This window comes from Planococcus citri, chromosome 2 (genome assembly GCF_950023065.1).
Source record: "Planococcus citri chromosome 2, ihPlaCitr1.1, whole genome shotgun sequence".
NCBI lineage: Eukaryota > Metazoa > Arthropoda > Insecta > Hemiptera > Pseudococcidae > Planococcus > Planococcus citri.
Genome location: NC_088678.1, coordinates 24,941,563 through 24,964,329, shown reverse-complemented (window position 1 = coordinate 24,964,329; position 22,767 = coordinate 24,941,563). Strand labels below are relative to the sequence as shown.

The 22,767-nt window shown below is 33.2% G+C and overlaps 1 protein-coding gene across 1 annotated transcript; it reads left to right on the top strand.

Moving 5' to 3' along the window:
- Positions 1-316: 316 nt before the first annotated feature.
- Positions 317-6,139, top strand: LOC135835141 (endocuticle structural glycoprotein ABD-4-like). The gene is made up of 3 exons (XM_065349278.1): positions 317-470; positions 5,349-5,476; positions 5,572-6,139. The coding sequence occupies exons 1-3, from the start codon at positions 465-467 to the stop codon at positions 5,873-5,875; spliced, it is 438 nt and encodes a 145-aa protein (XP_065205350.1). The 5' UTR covers positions 317-464; the 3' UTR covers positions 5,876-6,139.
- Positions 6,140-22,767: the final 16,628 nt, after the last annotated feature.

The window sequence follows — 22,767 nt, the reverse complement described above, 5'->3', positions numbered from 1 at the left end:
TTCAACTGCATTTGCAACAGTGTTCGTGTTAATTTAAAATTAAAATATTTATACGATATCGAAAAGGTAATCCGGTTAAATTTTGCAAACATTTTAAACTCGATTTCATAATTTTCCATAGGCACATTTTACGTACCACACGTGGTAAAAAAAAATACCCATAAAAAGGACTTTTCGTATTGTAGGTATTCTTTTACCTATACGAATGACCCCATCTATGAGATAACTTTCCCTGGAATTATTAAAACTAGATCCATGGTACGGCCAGGCATCGTAGCAAGGGCCCACCCATTTAACGTAGCGTATATACAGGTACGCCGCGCTGCGTAACACCCTCTCTCCAAGTCCCAAATGCACATTCGAAACATATAAAAGCACTTTGCTGGCCGAAAACTTCAGTCGGTGTTCTAGTGAATTTTGTGATCAACTTAGGTTTAAATTAGTATACTTATTTTAAATTCAAAATGAATGTAAGTAACCTTTTAAATCAGTTTATTTGCGAATTTTTTTTTACCCGAATTTAATTTTTTTTTCGCGATTATTATGTATGAACAACCTATATAGTGATGATTTAGAAAGTGAATTTTTTTCTTTTTAACTTTACGTTCGAGTGATGTTTTAACGTGTGATAAATATGATGTAATATGATTGTCTAGATGTATCTAGATACCTACCTGCGAATGCAATTAATTATTATATTAAGGAATCGCGCTCTATGGTATTTGGATTAACACCTTTTTTTTTCGCGAGAAAGTGCTCGATCGTTTAATCTTCCTCATGTATTCGGGTTTACTAGGTATAAGATGCATACTTACATACCTATTCATTATAGGTATTTAAATTATCTGCATCGATTAATAATTAGTCAAAATAGCTTAATTTTTGTGCAACGTTGTTTCGATTACGTAATTTGAAATTAATCTAGGAAATTTTTTTGAAATTTTTTGTTTAAAAAAATCCAGACGAAAGGAGATGATTGGCCAGTAGTGATTAATCGCGACATTGTAACAAATTATGAATCAGCTGTGTCATAAGATATATTGCAATCTATTTGTAATTCACATCACCAAACCATAAATTATGTTATTCTATATCTGATTTCGTATTCGGCTCGTGTTCGTGTCATTAAACAAATTGTTTCTGTTGGTACTTCTCGATGCATTCTTTTAACAGTGAGCTTCCATGTTTGATATTCGATACGAGGAAATAGATCTGTAGTGCTTTGGTGTTCGATTACATTGATGAGATCATTCTATGAGTATGGTTTTTGAGCTTCGAGACATCAAATAATAAATTGAATTTGTTTTTTTTTCGGTTGATTAATTATGTTTGTTTTAAATTTTAAATGAATTAGGTAGTTTAAAAATTATTTTTTGAAAATAGATACCGGTACCTATTTGTTGAATCTTTTTCAAAAAGTTTAAATTTAGATAAGTATTTGATTTTTTGAGTACTTGACCTTTCCGTTAAAAAATATACGATTCTGATTCACAAAAAGTTGTGAATTTTTTCTTGACTTTTTGGATTCGTCTTATTTCTTTTATTCTTATTTTTATATTGCTTTATACCTAATCAATTTCAGTTTTTTCAATATCAATCTATTATTATTGATGTGAATTGACCAATTGTTCATAATTGAAAAAAAAAACAACAACATAGAACCTCGATTTTGGTGATCAATTATCGTTTCACACTTAGATTTATATCTCCCTCAAATTAACTAATAAAAAAAATGAATAAAAAAATATTTTTTAAAACAATTTTCAAATTACAATTCTTTTAAAGAGGGGAAGGGGGAGGTTGCTTAATTGTAAGAGAAAGGAACCAGAAACCTACATGCTTCTCTAACATAGGTACTTACCTATATAATTTTGTATTTCAAATAGAAAATATCTATTTGGTTTCGACGAGGAAATTTTGCGACTTTGAGAGATTCTCAGTATGAAAAAGTTTGAATAAAATGAAGGAAAAATTCTGCTCTCTCAGAAACCCAAAAATTGATTTTCAAACAGGAAAAAAAATCAAATTTTAGTTTAAAAACTTATTTTTAAATTTGTGGGCTATTTTCTATCTGAAAAGTAAGCTATTGATCGATAAGTTGGCAGAATTATGTTCTAGGTACGTATATAATTCTGTAACTGTTGAAAGGATGATCTCATTTTTCCTCATGACAATTTTCAAAAATCTGCATTTAGGAGGAAGAGTGGTAAGCAGAGATGCTTTTACCTAAAAATCAGACTTCTTTTAGCTTAATCGAGAGTAATTCATTCTAATCAAGCATTCAAGCAAGTTTCCAAAGAAATATTTTTCTTCTTCATTAAGTAAGAAAAAAGTTGGAAAAATTATATGATAATAAGGAGGAGAAAGAGGAAGGTGGCAAATGACCTTCAAAGTAAACAACAAAATTAAAGTTCAAAGAATTAGATTCTAGTCAAGTAACATTTCAAAGTACATATCATTACCCTCCTTATCTCATTCATTTCAAAAAAAAAATTGAAAAAAAAGAAATCAAGTTTTTTTTGAAATTCTGCAAATTTGTTTCATGCTAAAAATTTACGTTCTTCTAAAATTTCCCCATTTAAAAACTAATATACCTACTCAAAAAAAAAAAAAAAAAAAAAAAAAACATTAAAAAAAAGAATTATTATTCATGAGAAGAGTTGGAGGGTTGAAAATTGTCTCCCTCAAAGTCAGAAAATTCGTTTTAAAAGTTGTGAAAATTTCAGCACAATTTGTTTCATGTTGAAAAAATACATTTTATGCGACGATTCAGTTAAAAAATTAACTTGTATTTTTTTTAATGATTAAAACAAAGATTCATTTATTTGGAGGAGGAGGGGGAGAAGGAGCAAAAAGTTTTTCCTCCAAAATCAAAAAAATCTTTATTAAGGACGAGAAATATGAATTCTGATTCACTTTCAGCCCTGTTTTTGAAAGAAAATCAACTTTTTTGGGATGGGGAGTGGCAGGGAAGAGGCAGGGAGGGCGAAAGTCCAGCCAGTAGAATTATTTTTCAAGACAAGAAAGAAAATCAACTTTTTATGTGGAGGGGGAAGCATGGCAGGGAAGGGCCAGGAAGGGTAAAAGTTCAGTGTGAAATTATTCTTATTCATGTCCATAAAGAAAATCATAAGGGGCAGGGAGGGTGAAAGCTCACTTCATGAAATAAAACACCCCCAAAAAAATGTCAAGTCAAAAAAGGAAGTCAACATTTAATGGGTGGGGGGTGGCAGGTAAGGAGGAGGAAGGACGAGAGCTCAGTCAGTGAAATTAATTTTCAAGTGAATAAATTTTGTGTTGATTTTGAATAATTTGAGCAAATCACTTTGTTTATTTGTTTGTTTTTTTCAATTGAAAAATGGTGAAATAGGAGCATGAAAACGAGCTGTTTCCTCAAACTATAAAATCATTACATATTAAAATTGGGTGGAAATTTCTTTAAAACCAGCAGCATTTGTTTCATACTTTTTTAAAAATTGTACCTATTTTTCATTTTGATTTTAGCATTCATTAAAAGTTAAAACAAAGAATTATTCAAATGAGAGCAGCAATTTACGACTGCTCCTTTCAAAACCAAAAAAATCGTTCTGAAAGTTGGGGAAATCAAGTTATTAGTCACTTTCATTCTGTTTTTGAAAGGAAATCATTGGGAAGGGGAGGAGAAAGAGGTGAAAACAAGTATTTCATTTTATTTATTTTTTTTAATTAGAAGAAGAATGTGTTGAGGAAGAAGAAGGCAGGATGTGAACTATTTCCTCAAATTTCAAAATTGGATTCTAGTTTCATAAGTTACTCTTCAAAAGTGATTTTAAAAATCATCATCATCATCATCATCATCATCATCATCATCATCATATATCTTTATTGCTTGTACTGTCTGTTTGAACATTAAAAATGAGGAAAAAATTGTGGGGAGCTCACAGGCTTTCTTAGAGTTGATAAAATTCATGAAAAGTTTAAGCTGATGAGCTTTTCAATGATTCAAAAAATTTTTAATTTCCTTCTTGTTGAAAAATTTTCAAGACTGGATGGTGACTGTTTTCCAAAGAAAATCTAGAAAAATTGCATACTTATTAAGATGGCAAATTTTTGGATAAATGCAAAATTTTCACTTCGAGTCGAAAAATCAAAGTTTGCAATTTATGAACTCAATAATTCTACAGATTCATCAAAAATTTGAGTTAATCCTTCGACCATGGCATATGGTGAAAGAAGAAGGGGCAAGATGATTATTTCCAATTTTGAATTATTCGAAATGCTACAAGGGCCAACAGGAACTGAGCAATGACCCAGTTGAATTTCAAAATAAAAATAATCATTTTTAAACCCCTCTAAATCAAATTTGAAACCTACTCATACTCCAGCTCTCCTCATCCGTCCTTCCTCTGCACTTCTTTAAAACAATCCAATCCACCAAGACCTCGTACTATCCGTTTAAATCAAACTGACAAATCGCTTTTAGCACATTGTTCCTAACCACACACAACATTAAACATCAAAACACCCATACCTTACCTACTCGTTAATATATTCAATTCCATTCGTATACACAACAATGCGATAAAATTGAAACCATCTCTTCAGGCGATAAATTTATTTAACGAGATAATTAGCACTGGAAATAGCGTTATAGTACTCGTATTATGAAAGTCAATGTTCGATCATTATCAAAAAAAAAACCTCCCTTTTCAAAACAATGAACGCGAGAATCGAATCCATTCTCTTAATTATTCTGGAATTAGTACGAGAATCGCACGCTTCGTGGATCATCTTTTGCTTCGATCACGATTTAATGACCATCACGTTTCTAAACACGTGTTTATCTATTTGTACTCGTATTAAAACTCGTACCAGACGTAGCTCTAGCTTCATAGGGAAGAAGGAAAAAATAAAACGTAGAACGTCGTGTGGAGAGTTTTACTCTGCAAAAAAAAAAAAAAAAAAAAAAATGGTCCGAAATATTGCATCATTTTAAACCGCTGATAATGCACGATTGATGAGGTCAGTTTTGCCTAGAAAATGCTAAATGCGATGACCAACACGAATGTGTAGCGTGGGTAGCCTACCTATATTACACAGATGAAATTGAATATGGGTCAGTAAAGACTAAAGAGTAAAAAATAATTTATTGGGCTACATTAGGTATTATTTTCACGTTTCCTCGAATTTGAAACGAAACCATATAGTAGGTAACTAGTTAGGTAGATACATATGAATGGCCAGACAGTATATTAGAACAAAAATTAATTCCGTGACGTAATTTTTACACTAAAAATGCCATAAATTGTACGAAAAAAAAATTACGCAATGGATGCTTAACCATCGATTAATGATAAAATTTATTCCAGATGCAAATCGCCATTGTATCGGCTTTATTCGCGGTAGTAGCCGCCGCTCCGCAAGAATATTATTCAACTCCGATCCCAATCCTTAGTCAAAAACAAGAAATCAGTCCAGATGGATCTTATTACTACAGGTAGATGTTTTTTTTTTCAACCAAGAATCCATTTCCAATATTGCACATATCGTTTTGTACCTATTCTAACCACTGTATCATTTTCTTATCCTCAGTTACCAAACTGGAAACGGTATCGCTGTCGATGAAAGAAGCCAATACAGAGCTTTAGGACCGGAAGAAGGTACCCAAGATGTTCAAGGTTACTACGCCTACACCGGACCTGACGGTGTCCAATACGCTGTCTCTTACACCTCCGGCGAAAACGGTTTCATCGCATCTGGAGCCCATTTACCAACCCCACCTCCCCTTCCAGCAGAACTCGCCAAAGCTTTCGCCGAAGCACCAAAAGATGATGGTCAATATGACGAAAGAGGTTTCCCAATCGGACCATCGGCCCGACCTTTCGGACGTCGTTAAGAAATGGTCGCATTTTTATTAATGTTGTCCAAGTACAAAATTAATTTCTAAGACTGCGTCCTTTTTTATATTCTTTTGTAAAAAATCTGTTTTGTATTCGTCTAAGGATCTACTGCCTTATTTGTGTGTGTGTTTTTACCATCTTTTTTATTTATTTTTTGCCCCCTTTTTTTTCGTCCTTCTTCGATGTATTAATTGAATTTTCCTTCCTTTTTTTCTTCGCTTTCTTTTTGTATAATAAATATGTTTTTTAACTAATTTTAATCGATGGATTTTTTTTTCTTCCTTCGACGTTTCTGGGTTAATCTGGCGGAAATGAGGAAATATTAGTAGCGAATTTTGTGTTTGTTTTGATTACCTACCTAGTCAAATAAAAAGCTCGAGTCAGCGAGTCGTATTTTTGTGATGGTGAATCCTCGACTTGGAAATTACCAATTTAAATCGAGCAGGAAACCAGGAACTAGTTCATTTTGAAGGTTACGCTGATTTTTGTCATCGATGTTACGTAATTCTGGACAAATATTGTACAGGAAGAAGTTCTCAGAGAGTCGAACGACATAATCATCAATTAAAGAAAAACTCGACATCTGGTTTTTAATTTTTAAATTACTCATTTTATCCGGTATAATATCTGAGACCTTAATTTTATTAAAAACGTGTAAAGTTCGTTTGAAAAATATTCGATAATAAATTTTACTGCTTTTTTTTACGTACTTGCCTACCTATTCGATGAGATGAACGACTCGAGGACTAATTATGTATGTAGTTGAATCATCGTTTAGGATTATTTTTACGTGGACACTTTCAGTTTCGATAACCTTATACTTACGTGTGCAAATTTCTTTGATATTATGTGGGTAGATATTTTCGACAAAGTGCATAATAATTCAATAATTGGCCAATTTTTTCGGTATAACTCGCTATATGGCATTTACCTAACGGTAAATTTGTTTTAAGAATTATTCAACTTTACTCTGGCAAGCAACATGATTATGATTAGCCTTCAAAATACAAACAAACACGAACAGAAGGTGTAAACCAATGTTTTAAACCCGGAGGAATTCAAATTTCATAAACTTCGTCGCAAAATTACCTACCTACCTACTGAAGAATGAATAATTTCTAGGCCAAGATGAGCAGTTAATTAAACGATATTGCGAGTTAAAGAGTTAAAAGATGATCCATAAAACAGGCTAGGCTATAGCAATACTGGAATTATACAAGAACAGGTATCTCTACGGAGGTGCCAACACAACTACATACGAGTACGAACGATAAGAATGTTGAAAATTAAACGTACCTAGATTAATCGTTCGAGATCCATAACAAATATGGACAAATGAGCAGGCACGTCATCGCTGAATGGATATCTACTTAATCCGCAAAATGAAGATTACAAATGTCACCGGAGTATGAGTCAATGTCACGTTCTCATTAGCATATCTTTAATGCTTATTAATTCGTCGATTAATATTAAAATTTGATGCAGCTGTAAAACTTTTTTTTTACCATTTATGTGTATACAGTTACAAAATATTGTAACAAAAATGTGTTTCTCTCATTCATTCTGTTTCTATTGCACCAAGGTGTATTATTTTGAAGGTGCACCGCTCGCAGACACTCGAGTGTAATTTCGCACTTATATGTCAACATTGTATAAAAATTAGATACTAGGTACCACCTTTAAATTACCTACAGTGTGATTAGAAAATCCTGATTGATATTTTGACAATTATTTTTTGAACTTTGGCTTGGAAAGATGCTTTAGTGTTTTCTGAAGATGACTTTGTATGTACTTTTTTACAAATGTTTTCATCACGATTAAAATTATCAAAAATTTACTTCTATGGGCCATCAATGAAAATTGAGAAAATTGTGTCTTCGTACCTAATTGCAAAATTGATCCGAAAATGATTGACAGTCACGAAAATACCTATTATAAGAATTGTCTACCCTAATAAGTATAAGATATTCGCTAAAATCCATGAAAAATCTGTCAAACTTGCATGAAAAAACAAAGTAATATTTGAAAAAATTGTGCAAAAATCGATAGAAAAATCGTTTATAATGAAAAAAAAAAAAAAAAAATTGGTTGAGTAATACAAAGTTCATTCAATTTTCATAATTTGACTGTTTTGACCTTCTTAGCCCCCTCCCTCTCTTCCTTCCAGCCCCTCCTGAAAATTTTAATATCCGCGAATCTAGGATCAAGGTCATTCTCACTCAAGGCCCTTCAATTCAGCGCCAAAAACCATTCCTTGATATCAAATTTGAACGAATTTTGTTGAAATATGTTCTGCTGAGATGGTTTTATATAGGTTATAGTTTGGTGCAAATAAAAAGAAAAACAAATTATCAGACATGTGCATAAATTGATGAAAATGGACTTCTGTAACTACAAAAGGGATTTTTCAAGTGATCTATCGTACAAGCCTGCCCCTCCCCCCACTGTTTCAAGCAGAATCAGTGATCAGTGTAAAAATTGAGCAAAATGTTTACTTCCTGATTTTTTTGGAAATTTTTGAACTATGGGTAACTTCAGAATTTAGCTCGCTTAGGAATATTTTTGATACTAATCTCAACTAATTTTAAAACACCACAAACAGTTTAAACAGATTTTCGATCTCTACTAAAAGTGGTTGAAATTTGGAAAAAGTTGATGAAACAGGGAAACGGCCCATTTTTAAAATTGCTTGTTGATTGAAATGATGCCAATTTTTCTAAAATTCAACATTATTTTCAACAATTTTCACCTATACTTTATTAGGTACCTACCTACCTACTCATTACGTCAATTTGTTATTGATTTTTCAAATATTTTCTTTTAAGATCATGCATAGATGAGGTATACGCAACAAAGCTGCTGATGGAGAAGAGACAAGAATATAACCTAGAAACCCACATGTGCTTTGTTGATCTGGAGAAGGCGTACGATCAGGTACGAAGGAAGAAGTTGTTTGAAATCCTGAGGAAAATCAAAGTGAAAGAACAAATAGTATGCTTAATTGAAGAAATATACATAGATAATGTAATAATAAGAGTAAGATCTGGAAACATGTCGGAAGCAAAGAAGATAGGAAGAGGAGTAAGATAGGGATGTCCAATGTTATGTAGTCTTCGACGACATATGATTAAAGAATGGCTGAAAACTAAGCCAAAAGGGCTAGACATCACTGACACCCATGTCAATACCCTGCTATTTGCCGATGCTCAGGTGATCTTTGCAGACAACAAAGATGACTTGCATAGAGTGATGCACAACCTTCAGAAAGTAGCTGATAAATATGGAATGAGAGTCTCGTTGTCAAAAACAAAAGTGATGGCCTTTGAATGGACTGCCAGTGGAACAAGTTAAAAGCTTTAAATATCTCATTCTCAGATGTGAGCTATCATATGAAGGAGAAGTCGACGCACAACTTAAGATCAATAAATTCCTGAGAGTAAGCAGAGTGATAAACTGAGCCATTCCTCCAAGAAAAATCAGAGCTGAAACTCGAATAAGAATCTACAATACGCTGGCAAGACCAGTGCTTCTGTATGGAAATGAAACATGGACACTGAGAAAGGATTGGGAATCGAAACGTGACGTCACAATGACATCAAAGCACATTTTTACCATGTTTACATGATCTCATTTAGTCCCAAACAAAAAGTAGTCCCATAAGAAACCATGTAAAAATGGTATGCTTGTCGTTCAAATTTCTCAATGAATAAGACACTTATTGATAAAAAACTTATTTAAAACGAAAATTCAGACTTTCTAACATATCATAATAGGAAAAAGAGCTTTTTTCAACACAAAATTTCAGAAAAAATTGAAATTGAAAAGTAGCAAATTTACATGCAATCTTATGGAACGCTTCCGCAGGTTTGCAACAAATGAGATTGTTTACTTACGCACACAAAGATCCGCTTTGATTCCTATATGTATAAAAAATATATAGTAACCACATCAGAAATGAGATTCATGTGAGCCACAGCAGGATATATGAGACGAGATAGGAAAAGAAACGAAGACATCCTGAAGGAGCTAGGAGCAGAGCCAATTAATAGATCCTGATGAACAGTCCCCTCGAAAAGTCAATGAATACTACACTCCAACTGGCAGAAGGAGCAGAGGAAGACTGAAGAAAAGACTTGATGATACATCGGCAAGCAATTCTTTTACAGTTTCCCAGACAGGCTGAACAGCTCACCGGGTCAAAGCTTAATGATGATGATGATGACGAATTTTCAACTATTTGTACCTTAGTCAGTTCATAATTTCATTGCCATTACCTACTCTAAACTTGAAATCACCAATTTTCTGGACTACCTAGCTACCTGTTTTATAAAAAAAAATTGTCCATAATTGGGCCAGTTTTTATAATACAAACAATATGAGTTTTTCATAAATTTTCTCCAGTTTTCATGAAAAATCGTTAAATTTTCAATTTTATTGACAATTAAAATTTATTAGTTTACGAACGATTTTGTCAGGTGTAAAAAGTCGATCTTAAATTGATGAATCACGAAGAAATTAAACAAGACAGAAGATATGAGACCGGGTTCTTTTCATCAAAATAGCTGAAAAAAATAAGTTTTCTTTTTTTATAAAAATCACCAAAAAATCTTTGTTTTTTGCAAAAATAGCAAAAATCTTCTTTTGTTGCCAAGTACAGAAAGTCTTGCTTTACATACCTAGATATTTATCCCAAAAAACCAGATTTTTTTTGCCAAGATTACAAAGAAATCAGTTTAATTAGGTAGGTACCAAAAAATCTTATTTTGTGTCGAAATTACGAAAAATTTGACTTTTTTGCACAATGTAAACAAGACCCATTTTCAGTCAAAATTGCCAAAAAAGATTGTTTTTTTCTCAAAATTGCTAGAAAGTCTCGTTTATTTACCAAAATATTCAAAAAGACTAATTGTTCTGCCAAAATTGTGAAAAATAAGACTTTTTATCAAAATTGCAAGGAAAACTTGTTTTTTCTCAAAATTGACAACCAGTTTTGCTATCCACTAGATTTGCAAGAAATTCTTAAATTTAGAAATTGAGTTTTTGTGGAAAATTCATTCGAGGGGATGGTCGTTTTTAATTTGGAAAATCAGATTCGAGAATTCAGTAGTCAGGAAAAAACACTCGAAAAAAAGTTATTGCGGAAATAGTAATTTTGGGTGATGACAGGGGTGATAATGGATTCGGAGGATTATCCCAAAGTCATAGATGGTAGATAGGTACTATAAATTTTGACATTGCAAAACTATCAACAAAAATTTCCAATGTTTCGTTCGAGAACGATTCGCTCAGAGACTACGAATAAGTAGGTACCTACATATAAAACTTTTTCAAATCCATCAAACTGTAGCTGTCTGCCAGTTTAGCACCACTATGAATAAAAAATAAAACATAAAAAATGAAAATTTTAACCGAGGACCTTGTAGCAGCAATTTTTCTTAAAAAATAGCGTTTTTTAAAAAATAATTTGCCTACCATTATTGAAGATGTTGTGAATTTCCAAAGTTTTGTAGTATCTGGATTTCAACAAAAATTGATGAGAAAGTTTGCCTTGAGTGGGAGACTACTCGGAAAAATTTTGAGGCCATTGTCCGTACAAAAGACTGAATTATGCAGGGGTCCTCAAAGTGGCGTCATTTTTGAAAAAAGTGTTTTTTTTTACCATTTTTGAGTAGGTAAAGTAAGTTGTGCATATACCTTAGGGTGGATCTTATTTATACCGGGTGGATTTTTTTCAAGTTTTCTGTGCTCCCACTCCCCCCTCATGTTGTTCCATTTGATAAAAAAAAATCCTGTGAAGTTTCAACCCCCTAAGTCAAAAAAGTGGTACCAGAATCCTCCCCCCATTTTTCAAAAAATTGAATGATGCTTTTTCAAAATTTTGATTGTTTTCAATCTACCTCACCCCAATATTCCCCCTCTGAACCAAAACAGCCCCCAAAATTCACTATCCCCTCCCCTGTATGAAAACAATGAAAACTGGGATGATCAATTTTTGATTTTTTTCATTCTGCATTGTAGTACCTCGATCACCTCCCTGAGAACTGAAAAGTTCCAATCTTCTAAAATTGCAAGTATTTGTGTAGAGATAGTTGGGCATGTATAGGGTTTAAATAGGTAAGTGAAATTTTACTGTTCTTAGATCGGTCAAAACTCCAAATCCATCGCTCTTCATATAAGGTTCCTTCATCAGTAGTCAGAACTTTCTTGTCACATTGTATCTATCGATTTGTAAAAGTATGCACGAATAAGAAATTCCTCCACCAGGCACCAAACAAGTTTCACAAAACTACAGTTGACAATCCTACGAATTTTCGGCACTAGCTATTTCACAAACACAAACCATTTGCGGCCGGTGTGCTGGTGAATTTGAAAAATTATGACATAATTTCGGCGTATAGATATATACCGTGTTGCTGGACAGTCACGGGCATGGGTAAAGTAACGAGTTGACCTTTTGGAGAATCACCGGCCGGAGGATATTTTATATTAACGCAGACGTTGTATTATGCAAGCGCTAAATAATGGTTCGTCTTCACGCCGTGCTCTTCTGTATGACGTCATGGGTTGAACGCGGCTGTTGCTGTTATTCTTTCGGTAAACGATCGAACGTCGATCTGAACTCATTATGTAAAGTAATCTCTGCGACCAAATTGTATCCTTGAAGAATAGGCTCCAGCTCGATGCATTTTTTAAGCTCGAAAATACTTATCATTTGTTATGATGAAATAAAAATACCTATACAACTGGTCTAATATAAATTTTCTCTTTGGTCGAGATCGCGAGATGTACAAATGACAATCATTTTAATACCTTACGTGTACGTACAGTATGAGAATAGGTAGTTAGCTCGATTGCTCTGAAATAGATATTTCAAAATTTCATCAATTTACAATGCAAATTAACCCTGGTATAGATTTTGTAAATGGAAAATACAGTGTATGATATGCTCGGACTCGGACATCACCGCAAAGTATTATCAAACGATGAAATCCGCACGTTGAACATATTATCTTCTTGATGCAATAGGTCGTGACACCGGGTAACGAACGAATTCTCTGCCTGGCTATCTGGATAGGGTACTCGGACTCGCAGTAGGTACTCATCATCGAAGATATTGAAAAATTTTACATTGTTTAGAGTATAGATATGATATAATAATTATATGCAGGTAATTTATCAGTTACACATCTCAAACGTTAGAACCTCTATCGCTTTGGGAAATGAATAAATCTAAAAAACTGCAATCGTTTGAAATATATGTACCTTTCCACCTTTAAAAATTTGTTATAGGTACGTTTGGCGATATGGTTAAACCAGTATACACTATACACTCATAGGCTGGAACTTATTTAGACTGAGAGAAAAAAAAACACACCATGAGATTAGAAATGAAAAATTGATCAGATGTCGACACATGCAGGTTTTTAAAGAATCTGCTTATATAAATGATCCGCGGATATATTTAATAATAAATTAAATATCGTTTATTTAATAGGTCATTTATAATAGAATCGAGTTAAAAGTTGAAATAGTATAATAATTACACTCTCGCCGCGGTACGCAAGTACATACCAAGACCTACCATACCATACATATGGAGGTGCTTCAGTTCAATGATCACGAATATATAGTTTGGTTGGCGCTTTGCACTGCTAGATCTTATATTATTTAGCATCTAGTTTCGTTGAAGACTGTATACCTAAACCGGTAAATACTAAATATTCAGGTATTGTACAAATGAGTTCCATTCTTCGTACTTGAAAACATGGTCATTTCGAAGCATAAACATACAATGCATTGTAGGTATCAGTCATCTAACTGCTACGTTGGAATGTAGGAATGATTATCGAGCACTTATTTACTCGTATAAAGAAACAAAATTTCATCAGTAATTTGTAGGTTCAATGTGAGTAATTGGATAGTGATAAATTTTTGAGCTACCTATCCATAGTGATAAACATTAATAGAAGTAGGTGAGTATATGGACTAGCTGTGGAGGCTGCCGAAAGTGAAAATTTTTCAATTACTTACCTACATTTTTATTAATTTACCTATGAGGCTGGCAAGGTGCATAGTGCATACCTAAGGCTTTGCAACATCCTTATTCGATTAGCGGTGATTTTGGGCCATTCTGGAGTCTCACGACTTCTTTAATTTTCCAGTATTGGAAAAATTGTCATAAACTAAAAAATTCAGAAATTCACCAGAGGCTTCAGAATAGCTCAAAAACGTCAAGAATTGATTCGGGAAGTCAAAAAAAAAAGGATTTTCCAGTTGGGGAAAAATTGAAAATTGTCATGAAAAGGGCCAAAATAGAATTCAGCATGTTTTTAACTCAAAAAAAAATCCAAAACTATGTTAGAGGCTTAGAAGAGCTCACAAACACCATCCAATCGATTTGTAAGTTCAAAAATTGGCAAAGTATTTATAAATAGAATTTCAGCTTTTGGTCTCATCAATTTTTCAAATTTTGATTTTTTCACGAAAATTTAGCCAAATTTGAGTATTACTTACGGGAAGGTGAAAAATAAAATAAAAATGAAATTTAGTGCCTGAAACTTGGTCTCGTGGAGCACTTTTTGGATACTCTTCCATTTTTCTGTATTTGTTTGGTGCAAATTTTGTTTTCTTAAGTTGGGGTAGGTGACTTTTTTGTCGTGCAGGAATAAAAAGCTCATCTAGAAAAGGCTGAACTGATGAGGAAGAATTGAAAGATCATTTCAAAATATGTAAAACATAGTATGAAATTTCAGATTCTGAATTTTATTTAGTCAATTTTTGAAAATTTAAAGAGCCAATTCCCATTTAAAAAATCAAAGTTGGATCAAACCATAGGTATAGACTTCTGAAATTAGGGTGAAACCATATTTTTGAAATCTTCGACCAATTGATGGCAGCTTCAAACCATTCTGGAGCCACCAGTAGGTTTTAGGATTCTCCATAAATTTTGAAAAAATGCAATCAGAAAGGCCATCAGAAAGTCCAAAAAGATATTCCATGTTATGTGACAAATAAATTTGCTGAAATCTCTTTCTGTCAATTCAGTAAATTGCCCTTAATTTTTGAAAAGATAACCAATTTGAATTTGTTAGGTAGGTAGGTAGGTATGTACATATTTTCTGGAATTTTAATGTGGTCTTGCTTATTTTAAAAGTGCATTTTTGAGCAGCTTATAAGACTAGGGTGCGGTCTGGATGAACTGGAGTGGCCAACAGTGAAGCAATCCATCACACCTTAGAACCACATTTTCAGCTGCCAAAGCTAAGTTGATTTTTCAAAATTTGACGAATTTTTGAAAATGACTGAAATTATAGGCCATTTAAGCAGACAAGATTTTTTTATGAAATTAGTGTACCACGAGATAGAAATCTGAAATTTTGTTTAAATACCAAAGTCGACCTCCCAAATCGATTGAGTTCGTTTTAAAGACGATCGGAGCCTCCAGCAGAAATTGTTTTTTCTCCAGCACACTGGAATCGCTCTAGAAGACATTGTAATCAACTTCAGCAGCTGAAAATTTGGTTCTGAGGTGTTGGTGATATGGACTTTCAGTAAGCCAAATTCCAGTCAAATCGGAGGTGACGAGTCGACGAGGTTCTCTTGTAAAGAAAAAAAATTTTGGATTTAAATCAGGAGAAATCAGTTAAAAATTTGCCAAAAATTGAAAAACAAAATTCCTATGATATATTTTTGGAAGTTCGTTCGATTTTTCTGTGTTCGGTCCAAAAATTCTCCTGTGGGACGAAATTTGCTCGACTTTTTCAAATTATGAGCTGTGGAATCTTTAAAAAACACTTGGAAAATAATTCGAATCACTAATTTACTTACGAGATACTTACGCGTGTCTTTATCTCCAATTCGATATAATTTCATAATTCACTCGTTGTTATTTTCGTTTTAATTATACCTTCGTTCAAAAATAATCTCAATAAAATCAAGTTAGGTATCCCAAATCGAAGAATTTAAAATATTACTCCACTATTTTTCTTCCAGGTAAATACATCTATGTATATACGCATTATAATCATTGATAATTATCACTCTGGAGCCTAACTAATTAAGGTAACATTCAAATAAAAAAACCCAGGCATACCTATTTATCTAGGTGCATAAATACTCTATATGATGAATACGAAAATGAACTAGGAAGTATCCAGGTAGGGCTACATAGAATACCTACCTACATTTGCAAAAATTTGATAGTTAACACGACACAGATTTTAAAACTAGAATTACTCTAAATGTAGTTATTAATAATCATAAATCTTTATTGAGACATTAACAGCGTTAAAAACTTCTTAGCACGCAATTTAACAAACAAGATCAACATGTCCAAGTTGACAGCTTTACAAACAGTTCAATCTTGTTGCGGATGAAATCTTCACCATTGGAAATATTAGACAGCCGTTGATTAATTTATTGAAATCAGTATCTGCAGCTTGATGGAAACATAATACAAATGATTTCAGTTCCGATTTCCGTCAATTGAATGTTCCAAAACTTTGGCAGACAGTAAAAAAAAAAACAAGATGGGTTCTGATAACATCGCATATAGGTACATCGCAGTAGATGATGCTGATTACAAAATACCCACCGGTATAGGTCGGTGTTCTAAACACTTTCCCTAAAATAGTCACGATAGTTTATGAAAACCCATGTCGAATGGTTTTAAAAGAAGCTACTAAATTTTTGCAGTCATATTTATATGCAGTTAAATGGCTAATTATGAGAATTTATTATAGGTATACGACGTCGTATAGGCCAGTTAATCCTAAATACGTACTATGCCGCCGAATATATATTTTATCATGTCAAAATTGCATTGCATAATTTCGCCCTGTACTACATTGATACCTAACACTGCAAAAAAAAAATATATTAAATCATACTAGAAGAAAATTATTCAATTTTACATCACGCTGCGAGTGTGACTGGTTACAATGTTCGGTTCATCGGTTGTTTTTTTGGGCAACGAAATACGTTCCTACGCCCACAGCAAAAAGTAACAGACAAGAGTGTTATTTAAGGTATGTAAGTGCTGTGTAGTGTGTACTAAAAACAACAAACTAGTTATATTCGCGGTGTACTTTGGTACACAAATATTCCTACATTGATAAAAGAAAAAAACCGACTGCATTTGATGTACTTACGTATAGCATTTTTATGAAAAAATGAGATCGCCGCCGGTCACATGTGCAATCTTTAGCGTTATAAATTGCTAGTTAACACTACCGTTAAATCATTGCACCGCACCGTGTTAGCAGATCTTTTAATTAGCAAATTAGAGGGCGTCGGCGTTTCATTTGAAACGTGCGTTTTATATTCTGCGTAAACGTACTATTAATACAAAAACCAGAAAATTTCCAGCAATAATGTACGAGTACTTAAGTCAACATCAAAGCCCTCTCCTATTTTTATCCGCTAGTGAACACCTATTCACCTACATTACAGCCGATCATTATTGCAAAATATTGTTTCGTTTGCAGCCGATCATAAAACCGAGCAGATGATAGTTTTGTTGTATAGGTGATATAATTTGTACAGGTACTTATAGGTATTTTTTATAATGGGACGACTTTCCTGAGTTTAAGCTGCGATCGCTTATTATAAGAACTAAGGTAGGTACTCTTTGTGCCATGATGCTAACGTAATTTAAAGCGACTGAGATGTGTAAAGAGGCACTGATTAACTATTGAATTTAACCCTTGGAGCTCGCCACTACTTGATGAAATTTCAAATTTCAAATTTTCAAATTTATTCAACATTATTATTACATGACAGCTCCAATAGGTAGGTAATGGATTTCAATTGACGCAGTGCTTTCAAAAAATGGCTGGAGATGGTTGAAAGCAGGGGCACTTCAAATTTTGAACCCTCGAGGACGCTTTCCCAATATGTATGTATTTTTCAACAACATCTATTTTCAAGCTGAACATTTTTTTCAAAAATTATTCGATGCATGAAAAAAGTTATCGAGCCAGCGCGTAGGTTAGAATTTTCCCACGACAGCGCCGTGGCAAATAACTAAGTGACGCGCTCAGCCAGGATACCTCCAGTCCAGAAATACACGTAACTGAAATTTTTCAAAAATATGGAATATTCAATTTGTAAACATGCATGAAGTCAATTACCTAGGATTCACGATTTAACCACTCTAATCGATTGAGAACATCGAACTTATGATAGGATTAAAGGAGGAGTAATCGATAAAGCCATTTTTTGGGACCGGACAGTTATATATCGACTCAACCACTCTTAAAATGTTGTAATGAATGTCCCAAATACGAATCCGTTGTTAATTAACCCAAAATGATCATTTTTTGAGCTCCAAGGGTTCCCAAAGTCGTGAATAAAAAAAGAATTTTAGGAACCACTGAGTATTCTTTTCAAAAACTTTTTCAGCGTAATATATCTGTTTGAACATAATAAACGTTATGCGAGGTGATTTTTCCATTTTCGACCCTTGGGGGCAAAAATTGGGGGGTTATGATTTTTGGAAAATTTTGGAACAACCATTTTGAACCTACCCCTTTGAGCCTCGCTAAAAAGCTTCTCACAGTTTATTAGTATCCGAAAGACCTCCATCTTACCTAATTTTGAGCTCAATAAAATTTTGCGCTGGTACTCAAAAATTCAATTTTCCAATTTTTCGTAATTCCGATATTTTGGGAACCCCTGGAAAAATAAAACCTGTGATTTGCGCCAAACGTAACGTTTTGAGATACATATTCAATTACCCAGATGAAAACGTTTAATTAAGCTCCCTGTTTATTCGTAATATTGAACCCTTTTTTTGGAGCCCCCACTTTAGACACCCCTAAAAAAAAGGCGTTTATGCATATTTTTTCAAACAAATTGAAAAATTTACATTTGAAACACTCTAGCAAGTGCTCGATAATTTTTCATTTGATTTTTTTTTCAACTTTCAAAATTGAGCTTTTTTTGGCCAAATGCTGAGATTTAACTATTCGAAAAGACGTGAAAATAACGTTTTCACGATTTCAACGAAGTAAAAATGTCAGAATTTGACCCCAAATAGCTCAATTTTGAAAGTTACTAGAAAAATCAAATGAAAAATTATCGAGCACTTGCTAGTGTGTTTCAAATATAAATTCTTCAAATTATTTGAAAAAATATGCATAAACGCCTTTTTTAGGGGTGCCTAAAGTGGGGGCTCCAAAAAAAGGGTTCAAAATTACAAATATAGAGAAAGCTCAATTAAACTTTTTAATCAAGATAGTTGAATATATACCTCAAAACGTTACGTTTGGCGCAAATCGCAGGTTTCTAGTTTTCTAGGGGTTCCCAAAATATCGGAATTACGAAAAATTAGAAAATTGAATTTTTGAGTACCAGCGCAAAATTTTATTGAGTTCAAAATTTGGCATGATGGAGGTCTTTCGGATACTAATAAACTGTAAAAAGCTTTTTAGCGAGGTTCAAAGGGGCAGGTTCAAAATGGTGGTTCCAAAATTTTCAAAAAATCAAAATCCCTCAATTTCTGCCCCCGAGGGTCGAAAATAAAAAAAATCACCTCGCATAACGTTTATTATGTTCAAACAGATATATTACGCTGAAAAAGTTTTTGAAAATAATACTCAGTGGTTCCTAAAATTATTTTTTTATTCGCAACTTTGAGAACCCCTGGAGCTAAAAAAAATGGTCATTTTGAGTTAACTAACTGCGGATTCGTATTATTGGGACATTTATTACAACATTTTAAAAGTGGTCGAGTCGATAATTGTCCGGGCCCAAAAAATGCCCTTATCGATACTCCTCTTTTTCAGCTGCCAAAGTTAATTACATCGCTTTCTGAAGCGATTCCAGTGTGCTGGAGGAAAACTAATTTCTGCTGGAGGCTCCAGATCGTCTCGAAAATGAACTCAATCGATTTAGGAGGCCGACTTTAGTATTCAAACCGAATTTCAGATTTCTATCTTGTGGTATACTAATTTTATAAAAACCTTCTACTGCTTTAATGGCCTATAATTTCAGCCATTTTCAAAAATTCGCCAAAATTCGAAAAATCAACTTACTTTTGACGGCTGAAAATTTGGTTCTGAGGTGTGGGTGACATGAGCTTTTAGTGAGCCAAATTTTAGCCAAATTGGAGGTTACGAGTTGACTAGAATTCCCTTTTTGTTAGTAGATAACTTTTTTCTATCTCAAGATCACTGTCACTTTTTCGAACTTTTTTGGCAGCCTCCTATTTTTTGGTGACATTAGATAATTTTAAACCGTATCTTAACATTCAATCACCCTTCTTGGTTCTGGAGGGGGGGGGGGGTGACTTCAAAAATAAGTTTTACACGTTTTGTTCCATCTACTAGAGTATTTCTTGTTCAAATCATGTGGCATTGCCTATTGGGTTTATGTAAAACATTTTTCAGTTACAAACAGCCTTAAATTTTTTACAATTTTTTAAAAGATTTGCTGACCTTGAAAATTGATTTTGAAATTTTGAAAACTACTCATGCTGACAAAAATTTTCTTTTTTTCAGATATTTATAAATGTACTCAGGTAGTACCTACTTATCATATTGACATTTCACATTTTCATATCAATTTTCAGCACTTTTCGAGGTGGAAACTGACTCAAATTATCAATAAAGCGTGTTTTTTGAGTATTTTTTACCCTACAGAGACAGTCCCATTCAGTCGAAATACTTTTCATCGCCTTATTTGGATTTACCGAGTCAAATTACGTCGGTTTTTATTCTTTTTACTCGCGATAATGTGGCTAACATTTGAGCAAACCTTTTTTCACCCCAAAGACTGAAATTTTTCGTGAAAAAGCTACTTAATTAGGCATTGAATGAATATTGAAAAATTCTATTTTCTCTCAGAAAGTTGATCTATAAATCTCTGTCTAGTTTCGTATTGAGCAAACTGAGTTGCTCCGAAATACACTTATAAAATATGCCAAAAAAGCAGGACCACTTTAAAATTTCACCTTTCAAAAATTAAGAGCCCGTCAAAGGCTAATCTAGTTTCTTCCTTCAATTTTGAAGTTAGATAATTTGCAACAATAACATTTCTTGTTCATTAACTCGACTGCGATCAATTAAGAGCATCATTTTAAAAAATGAAACAAATATTTTCCCCCTTATTTTGGCAAAATTTCCGAATTTAGATTCTCAGGTTGCTAATTTTGGCAGACGATTCCCGGAACACCCTGTATTTTAATTAACATTTTTCAAGAAAATGCATTTTTCATAAACGAGGAGAACCACTTGAAGTGGATCTGCTTTATACGTACCATGCATGCAATTTTTGCCATTGCAGTTCAGTGGTTTCTTGTTGGTAATTTATCATCCTTGTCCTTGTTCAGCTTGCGCCAAGTATCTATTGGTTCCTTATTATATTCGTAACACGTATTTGTACCTATGTGCCTACAAGTGGAGTACACATGTAAGACGTGTTTTAACATATGTTTGCGATTTGTCTCTATTTCATGTAGTCTTTTATTTTGTTAAAAGAGTATCATTTCTGATTAATGTACATGTAGGTAGGTACCTTATATGTAGTACATAATTCGATGCGATTAAAAATTCTCCAACATGACACAATTTAAATTAAATATTTTTATTTATCTCTCTTCGATTCCAATTTCATTGCGAGCATATAGAAATTTGCCTAGTTTCTTTATATTTTGTCATTTGTCATTTCTTCGTACCCGGAGGTATCATTATTGTAATTCAATGCGAATACTAATCTCGGCAAAATCTAGTTCAACGAACCTTAAATCGCATGAAGTACCTAATGTTGCCAAAAAAATTTGTCTTACCATAAAGTATCCAAAAGTACCTACATTATAACGGAAAATATGACCCGAGTATTCATATCTTAGCATATTACATTTTAAACTACGAATATCTCGGAGACTCAAACTCGGATCAACATTCCTGAGTAGTTCACTTTAGTTTACGTATTCCGAGAAGGTGAATGAATCCATATTAAACTCAAATGCATGAACGGTGCACCTCAGGTGAATGACATTCGATTATACGTACTATTATTAGAAAAACATCACAGTGTTTTATTTTTCAAAGATACCAGATAGGCCTACGAACATTAAAACCGGTCACTCTTTCAAAGTGGATATGATTTCATTCAAAATAAAACGCTCGAATCAAGCTGAAACATTGTACCAGCGACGCCTTTAAGGCAGTATTAGGCAATGTTGCACTTGATTTAAAAATACGTATTATTTCTATGTTTTATTCATACAACTATTTGAATTTGTATTTTTCAATCCAGTTTAATGTCAGATTATCGTTATTAAAATGGCGAAATGAGCGGTTGAATTGAAACGAAGATACTGTATATTCTTCCAGCTTCAAGTCTAACTAGTAGGTAACTAGTAAGAGTATCCAATCCCGCAGGGTAATTGTTCTGTGCACGTAGGCCGTATTACATTACATTACATTTCATAGTGAGAGACATTTTAGTAATAAGAGGCAATTTCTTATGAGTATTTTGATGTGTTTTGCAGGCTGTGTACTGCTGCTTTCGTGATTGTATTTTAAGGGAACTGGGATGAGGAGAAGATACTCGTAGGTTTGTTGTGATACTTGGTGTCATAAATGACAGTTTCAGGGAATGAGAAAATGGGATGATTAGAAAGAGCCAGAGGAGAACGTTGCATTTTAGTTATACTTACTTGCTTTATTTATGTAGCTTTCAGTGGTATCTATACCTTCAAAATATTGGATATGCAACTAATACTACAAGCGTGTTCGATGATAGGACTACCCAGAAATAATTCAATTAAGTACCTACCTAATAATTTTAATTTTTATGAATTCGTGTCATTTCAATTTGAAAATTAATTTTATTTTAATTTTAAAAATTGATTTAATTTTAATTTAAAAATTGATTTAATTTT